Here is an 8,957-nt window from a genome sequence, read left to right as displayed (position 1 = left end):
TGTTTGAGGAAGAGAGAGGAGAGATGGGTGGGTCCCTCTCTCAATCCGCTTCTATACGCTTTATGTCTGTCGTGGCGGGCATACGAAAATCCAAACGTACAATCTGTAGTTAAAGCAACAGCCCTAGAGCCAGCAAACATCTGCTTTGAGCTGAGAGATGAGCAGGGAGATCTGGGTGCTGGTAAGATGGAGGGAAGTTTACCACAGTTCATTTACACATACTACCCCCACTGTTATGCTACAAGGCTGGTCGAAAATCGGCAGAATATCCCTTTCATAAGATAAGTACAAAACTGTCACTATTGGTTAGCAATCAATCAATCAATCAATTTTATTTATAAAGCCCAATATCACAAATCACAATTTGCCTCACAGGGCTTTACAGCATATGACATCCCTCTGTCATTAAGACCCTCAAGGCGGATAAGGAAAAACTCCCCCCAAAAAAACCTTTTAATGTTTACATTAAAACAATAGTACATTAAAACATTAGTACATAGTGCTTTATTTTCTAACACAGCTACATTACACATTGTTAACCCTTTCCCCCATGTCTGTCAGCTACATGGATATCAATCTGGTCTCTGTGCACTGGTTTCATGTTTGTGGACCCAATAGATGCAAATATTGCAGCTCCCCATCTGGATTCACTCCATTGTGGTTTAAGGACAACATTACACACAAGCTGACACAAGATTTTGCATAGCTGCGAATAGTTGGCTATTGATAGAGTGTCATTAGATGCTTTACTGATCTGCTTTTGTGTGAGTGAGCGCATGTGTGTGTGTGTGTGTGTGTGTGTGTGTGTTGGGTTATGTCTTGATTTTGAATCAGTTAGACACTGACTGTCCTAGATATAAATGTTTGTGTCCTTTTTGCTTCATTAAATGTATATATTTTGTGGCAATCCATGATATACTATTGTAAGACTGGATCCTGGGGGGACACCAAATTTCTCTTGTTGGTCTTGAGCTAAAATAGTTGAGAAACTCGTGCTGTAACATGCTACCCCTCATGTGGGCCATCTATAAGCTTGTTTGACCATATCTGCTGTAGTATGCACACTGTACTGTCTATGCAGTAAAAAGATGCAAATTCCTTTGAAATTGGTGCTACATCCATCCATACATCCATTTTCATCTGCTTATCCGGGGCCAGATCGCGGGGGCAGCAGGTCAAGCAAAGCACCCCAGACATCCCTCTCCCCAGCAACGCTTTCCAGCTCCTCCTGGGGGACCCCAAGGCATTCCCAGGCCAGACAAGATATGTAATCCCTCCAGTGTGCTCTGGGTCTGCCCCCAGGCCTCCTACCAGTGGGACGTGCCCGGGACACCTCCAGCGGGAGGCGCCCCGGAGGCATCCTAGTCAGATGCCCGAACCACCTCAATTGACCCCTTTTCAACGCAAACGAGCAGCGGCTCTACTCCGACCTCCCTTCGGATGTCCGAGCTCCTCACCCTATCTCTAAGGCTGAGCCCAGCCACCCCACGGAGGAAACTCATTTCCGCTGCTTGTATCTACAATCTCATTTTTTCGGTCACTACCCAGAGCTCATGACACACATCATCACACAGCTCTCACTTTGGTCATACAGGGACCGGATGGCTCGTAGCAGCGAGCCTGGCACCCTCTATTCCTGCAGTAACCCCCACAAGACACCCCACCCCCACCCCCCAAGTGACGCAGTCGTAAGCCTTGTCCAAGTCCACAAACCTTACCCGGGAGGCTGAGCAGTGTGATACCCCGATAGTTGGAACACACCCTCCGGTCCCCTTTTTTGAAAATGGGGACCACCACCCCGGTCTGGCACTCTGCAGGCACCGTACCCGACCTCCACGTGACACTGAAAAGGTGTGTCAGCCAAGACAGCCCAACAGTATCCAGAGCCTTCAGCATCTCAGGGCGAATCTCATCCACACCCAGCGCCTTGCCACTGGGTAGCTTTTAAACTATCTAAGCAAACTCTGCCAGGGATACGGGCGAGAGGTCCCCCAAGTCTTCAGACTCTGCCTCATTCACGGTGGACGTGATGGCCGGGTTCAGGAGTGCTCCTTCCACCGCCCGACAATGTCCCTAGTTCGGGTCAGCAGCTCTCCCTCTTTGCTGAGCACAGCCTGAGACAAGCCCTGCTTTCCCTTCCTGAGTCGGCTAACGGTCTGCCAGAACTTCCTTGAGGCCAACCGAAAGTCCTTCTCCATAGCCTCCCGAGCTCTGCTTCTCTCTTCATCCAAGTGTCCTAGACACATGGCCGTAGATCTGATGACACTACCACAAAGTCGATCATCGATCTTTAGCCTAGACCGTTCTGGTACCAGGTACACTTATGAACCTCCCTGNCTGGCTCCAGGAGGCTGGACTATTAACAGTTTGTTTACAGTTTTGAGTTTGTTAATGCAAACTCTTTGTCCTCTTGTGTACTATAGCTGGTAGAGAGGAGAGTTGTTTTTGCATCAGTCATGCAGCTGGCATTTGCATAGTGTATGAAAAAATAATCTTTGGTTCCCCTTTCCATGTGGCTCAAATAAATGACTGTGTTGTTTTTAAAATTGCTAAATAAAAGTAGAGTACTGAATAGTATATTCATCACTCTCTCCACACTGATTCCAACATGAAATATCCTTAGACATACATGACACATTCAGACGGTGGGTGAGTGTTGAGGATGTCACAAATGTGGTTGCACTGTTTTAACTGAGGTTATGTAACTTTTCTTGTCAGGCATTCGGTGACAAAAGGCATCGTTATCACTATGATTTTCACATTTTTTGAAGCCTTAAGGTGCCAGTGTTCTGGCCTATTCTTGTGATGTTCTTTATCTTGTCTTCTGCATCACCATGAAGAGGCAGATCAATGTAAAAAGTATACACTGACTGACACACTATAGTACATGCACTGCATACACTGACACTGCAGCTGTACTGGAGTCATGCAAACATTGCAGTTTATCCAGGAAGTATTGTTTTGATTAAATAGAAAATACTATAAATGCAACCAAATGCAAAAGTCTGTAAGCTAATGTTTTCATCATGCACCACGAACATAAGCTGTGATTTCATCAGCGAGTGGGGAATGTCAGAGATTTAATTTAATTAATTTCTTTTACGCAGGACAGTAACATAAAAAATACAATTAGTTTGGCATTTGATGTAAATGTGAGCACTGTGATGGGGTAGGATTTTACATTTTAAGGATTGGTCTGCATTTGTTCACTAGTAGGTGAGCAGCTGATGCTGCTTTTTGCTTTTTTAAACCCCATGGGGGAAGTATGAAGCCACTCCAGTCTTGGGTACAATTAAAAAACAAAACTTCAGTGGTTCTTTTTTCTTTTACCCCAAATGCTAATAAAAGACACTGTGTCCCTTCAAACAGGTGTCTCAGCTTCATATTAGGTATTCATGGAGGAGAGCTAACAGACAAACAACTAAAAAATTTGATCTGGGCCCACGGTGTCACTCCACTGGAATTTCCTAAAGGTGACTTCCTGTCACAGGAAGATGAGTGAAACTGTCTCCTTAAATTAATGGGCACTACAAACCTTACTTGTTTTGAGCTGGGCTGCTAAGGTAAACTAAAAACCCCAAATCTTTTAACAGAAGGAAAGTGTCTTCCATGAATTTTTAACATGAATATATTTCAAATTTTTATAGTCTTATGACTGTGGCACAAATTTAAATAAAACAAAAGTTTAAAATGTGAGCTGGTTATTTAGCTCAGGAACATGGAACTTCAGCTTTTCTACATGTATTCATGATGGGAACAATAAACGTCCATACCTTGTTAAACCCTGCGTGTGTACATCGCACAGACACTGGGACAGTCATTGCAGTATTTTTGCATACTCATTTGTGTATTGTCTTTCAAGTTCATGGAACTGATCACTGAGGTGTAGCCTTCACCAGTGTCTCATAACTTACAAACAGTAGAGGCTAACACATCAGATTGGTAAATAATAACTACAACAATGAAACATTTTCTTGTTTCTTTGTGTCTCCTGGGAAGTTTTCTCCATGCTTTGGCTCAATGCACCTCGGAGTTTCATCTTGAGGGAGATTACATGTTGGGTGGAGTTTTTGATGTTCATCATAGCGACCCTGTTAATCATGAGAGACCAAGAGCCATCAGCTGCTACAGGTGAGTCTTAAAATAAATCCAAGTGCATACCTTATGAAACTAATGCAGAGCACCTGCTGTATCTGATTATGTCATTAAGAGTTTTGCCTCACACGTCAGCTCAATGGATATAGCCAGGAGCACATTCTATTCAAAATATGATTTCCATGAAATCCTGTTTTAGATGTCCATGGTTGGATGGACTTTACAATACTGTTGCCTTATTCTTGAACTGTGAAACTAATTCTCATATTCTCCCTGTCCCTCCTCTCCCCACAGTGAACACTTACTTAATTCAAGCTATCGAAGGTTTCAGGTGATGAGATTCTCTGTAGAGGAAATCAATAACTCCACCAGCCTCCTGCCAAATGTATCTCTCGGCTATGAGATATTTGACCACTGCTCAGATACGCACAATTTCCCAGATTTTTTAAACCTCATCTCCGTCGACGGCTTGATCCAACCTTGGGGTGAACCACACAAGAATCTGTCCAAAGTGATAGCACTGGTCGGCGCTTCTACAAGCACTGAAGCACGGACTGTGGCCCCTCTCTTCATGATGAATCTCATTCCTATGGTAAATTTGCCAATCATTGTATTTTAGCATATTCTTACCAGATAAATCGAGTAATAAAAACACAAAAGTAATTGTAAAAAATGTAAACTGCTTTAAAGTCATGACAATTTGTCACAGAGAAAATAATCAGTTTCTCTATGACTCTTTGAACAGGTCAGTTATGCAGCTTCCAGTTCTATCTTTTCAAGAAAAGAGATGTTTCCCTCTTTCCTTCAAACAGTGCATACCAATCAAGACGTCGTAAAGGCAGTTGTTGACATTGTGCAGCACTTCAACTGGCGCTGGATTGCTTTCCTCTACATTGATGGGGATTATGGCATCAATGGACTGTACTTGCTCATAGAAAGGATAAAGGACACTGAGATCTGCCTTCCGTACACCAAAGCCCTGAATCACGACACAGATCACTCTCAAATATTCAAACAGATAGAGGCACAGAGGATAGGTGTCATTATTGTTTTTGCTCCTGAATGGACTGTTGAAGCTCTCATTGAGTCAGCAATACAACTAAACATTACCAACAAAGTGTGGATAGCAGTGGATGCGTGGTCCTTGAACAAGAAGCTCCCCAAGAAGAAAGGAATCAAAAATATTGGGACTGTAATTGGGGTTGCTGAGCCAAGACTGACAATTCCTGGTTTCAGTGATTTTATCCATTCTTCCAGAAGCCAGGCTCATTGTGAAAACACAGAGCAAAATATGTTTTGTAATCAGGATTGCAACTGCAGCAGCCTGAGTGCAGAAGATGTCATCGCTGCAGATCCATCTTTTAATTTTCCTGTTTATACTGCTGTATACGCCATCGCTCATGCCTTACACAATGTCCTGCAATGTGGAGCTGGCAGATGTAATAACAACATTACAGTGTACCCACACATGGTAAGCATACAGATAACTTGATAATTCATTTCATTTATTCTCACTATCTGATTTTTAGAGTTCATGATTGTGATTATGGTACGATTGTGGAATGGGGAGACAGTCTGTCTCGTCTTTAAGCCCCCGTGGGAGGTAGTAATAGTGCCCAAACGGTGTCTGTATAGAGCTCGTAAGTCACGCCCCTTCTGGTAGACCCCCATTGGACCTGTAGGCTCGAAAAATATGAATGGGAGTCAATGGAGAGAAAATTAATATTTTCTGGTTCCAGTCATTAAATGCCTTGGACGACACAAATATTTTGTGTGGGTCTAAATAATATTTTTTTCATGTTAAGAGTTTGACAGTTTATTGTATGATTCTTCAGTTAAAGGCTGTGGAAACAACATAATGAGAAAGACTACATGTCGCCTCTGTGACGTCACGTCATCACGCTTTCCCTCCACTTCTCAACTCAACGAAGGCAGTGAAGTGTATCAGAGACACAGCCATGTTCAGAGTGCGAGTGGTGATGTATATCATACGCGTCGAGAGCGGAGAAGAGCTGTAGTCCACAAAGCGCTCTTACACAAAACCTAACAGTATCAAACTTCTTCCTGCTAAATTGTAGCCTTCTTTGCACGAAAAAATATATTAAAAATTCACAAACAACATATGTGAAATTCATGGCACAATTCAAATGGGACCAGAAAATAATTTTCATCTAGCCATTGAAATACATTATGAGAAATCGATTTTTAAGGTCCCCTGTACTGGAAATGGAAACACGCAACTTACGAGCTCTATAAACAGGACAGCCAGCAAGACGGGACCAATGGCAGGACACATGTGACATTTTGATGACATGTTGTGCATGAAACCCACCACAGGTGATATGAAAGTAGCTGTTAGCAGTTAGCGGCTAACTCAAAGAAGAAGAACATCAGCCGTAAATAACTGCATATTGGTAAAACAATGAGATTTGGGAGCTCCTTACCCTCCGAGCAGAGGACAAGATCACCTTCCATATAACAGGAACAGTAAATGATTCTTGTTGCCATGTTTTGCCATTGTTATTGTTTATAAAGTGCTGTCAACGTGTGTGTTTAATGTCACATTAGAGGCCGATGTTGTTGTGTTACATGTCACGTCCGTCATGCCTTTTTTGATCCTGCGATGCCAGGAGCAGAATGATGCCATCATTATTTGGTTCTGTGTAAAAATGCAAAGGAGGCATAAAATAGGGATTCTGAAGCACCATCTCCGCATAAAAAGGGCTATTGACTAAAACTATAGTCTTTTTTTGTAAATCTGACCAAGAGGGGCCAAAACCTAACCAAGTAGTTTTGGTGCAACTGCAGATGTTTCACAATGACGTGTTTTAAACTGCAATTGTTAACACATCCTACTTACCACAAGTCTTAATATACAATAGACTATGTATAGTATGATCTGTAATAGGAATCTATTTGGTCACTCTGGCTACTAAACGTCACCGTCAGCCACAACATGTATTCTGTTATCAGAATAAACCTCCAAGTCAGACACACAAAATCTAAATCTCTCCAATTCAACACTCAACATCTAAACAAATCAGCTGTTAGATCAGGTGAGAGCAGGGCATTTCCCATCATGCTCTGGGTCTTGCAGTCAGTAGAGAGCAACTGCAGGGTCTGGCTCAAAAAAATGCAACCGCCTCAATCTCAAGTGATTATTTTTGTCCAATTTTGCATGAGTTCAGAGCAAGTCAGGCTGAAGTCAGACACAAACCTAACCAACATGCATTGTGCAGTGATCAGAGCTAAAGTGGGGGCATCACACTGCTTATTTAATCAACACCTCTGTTGTTCACCGTGAACACATTCCAATAATCTGTACTTTGTGCATCCACATCAGGTTCTTGCAGAGCTGAAGAAGTCAAACTTCACACTGTTCAACCACAGTATTCAGTTCGATGAGAATGGTGACCCCAGCTACGGATTCTATTCTATAGTCTTCTGGAACCAAAGTGGTGATGCAGAGGAGATCGGCTTTTATCATTTTTATCCACCGTTTAACTTTTTCATCAACGAAAGCAAAATTCAGTGGCACACAAATGGAGAAGTAAGTTGTTTGTTACTGACAATAATTCATATTCTTGATGTTGATTTAAAAATATATTGTTTGCTTTACCCACTCCTGCAGAGGTGTGTGTGTGTGTGTGTGTGTGCGCGCGCACCTGTGCACAAATATATGCTTATAGCTGTGACGGGGGTCTCATTCATGAAGTGTGAGCAGAATGAATTTGTGTGTAAACTGTCTGCAGATTTACATGTATTTTAGCATTCATCAATATGTTTGTAACTCTAATTTTTTCGTAGGTACTAACATAACCTGCTTCTGACTGCTCATAGTGCCTCTGTTATGATCACAATACACAGATGCCTTTGAAACAATGCATATGAAATATTTTTGAGTGTATTTAAGTAATTATATGACAAAAGCTGTCCAATTCAAGAATATACAAGAAAACTGAAATATAGCAACTGGCCGTGGATCACAAAGGGATTGCAAAATGCCTGCAAAAAGAAAAATGCACTATACAGAGAATTCATAAGACTGAGAACTAAAGAGGCAGAAAATAAATATAAAAGATGTAAAAATATGTTAACTCATATTAGAAGGACAAGCAAGAAAGATTATTATAGGAAAATATTAGACGATAACAAAAACAATATTAAAGGAATATGGGGTATATTAAACAGTATTATAAGAAGTAGTTTTAAACAAATAGACTATCCAGAGTTCTAAAAGCATAATGTAATTTGTAATAGAAGTGATGTAGCTGACAATCTAAATAAATTTTTTGTAAATGTGGGACCCGACCTTGCAGAAAAATCTCTGATCCAGGGACAGTTGGAAAAAATATGGATATATTGATAGAATGAAATCACAACTCAATGTTTCTCAAAGCGGTGGAAGAGAAAGAAATATTGGACATTGTTAAAAAATCTAAAAAACAAAAAGTCAACTGATTATAATGACATTGACATGACAATAGTGAAAGAGGTCATTGAAGGAATTTCAAAACCATTAACATACATCTGTAATTTATCATTTCAAACTGGTTCATTTCCAAACAAAATGAAAATCGCCAAAGTCATTTCGCTGTACAAAACTGGGAACAAACATCATTTCACCAACTACAGATCTGACTCCTTACTACCACAATTTTCCAAAATACTAGAAAAACTATTCAATAATAGACAGGATACATTCATAGTACAACACAAATTACTCTCTGACAGTCAATATGGTTTCAGACCAAACAGGTCAACATCACTAACAATAACAGAAGCAATTGAAGAAATCACACGCTATTGAGCAAAAGAAATATGCAGTTGGAATATTTATTGATATTAAGAAAGCCTTTAAA

General features: G+C 41.1%; 1 protein-coding gene across 1 annotated transcript in view; it reads left to right on the top strand.

Annotated features, from left to right (window-relative positions):
- LOC126402153 (taste receptor type 1 member 1-like) overlaps nucleotides 1-8,957 on the top strand; it is a 36,967-nt gene that overhangs the window by 21,550 nt on the left and 6,460 nt on the right. The window contains exons 6-9 of the mRNA XM_050063878.1: nucleotides 3,960-4,131; nucleotides 4,390-4,687; nucleotides 4,841-5,566; nucleotides 7,439-7,645. Of these exons, the coding sequence (XP_049919835.1) occupies nucleotides 3,960-4,131; nucleotides 4,390-4,687; nucleotides 4,841-5,566; nucleotides 7,439-7,645 (1,403 nt within the window). The remainder of the gene's footprint in view (nucleotides 1-3,959; nucleotides 4,132-4,389; nucleotides 4,688-4,840; nucleotides 5,567-7,438; nucleotides 7,646-8,957) is intronic.

Source organism: Epinephelus moara, chromosome 16 (genome assembly GCF_006386435.1).
Source record: "Epinephelus moara isolate mb chromosome 16, YSFRI_EMoa_1.0, whole genome shotgun sequence".
NCBI lineage: Eukaryota > Metazoa > Chordata > Actinopteri > Perciformes > Serranidae > Epinephelus > Epinephelus moara.
The sequence above is the reverse complement of the archived record's forward strand: the minus strand, read 5'-3'. Positions and strand labels throughout refer to the sequence as shown.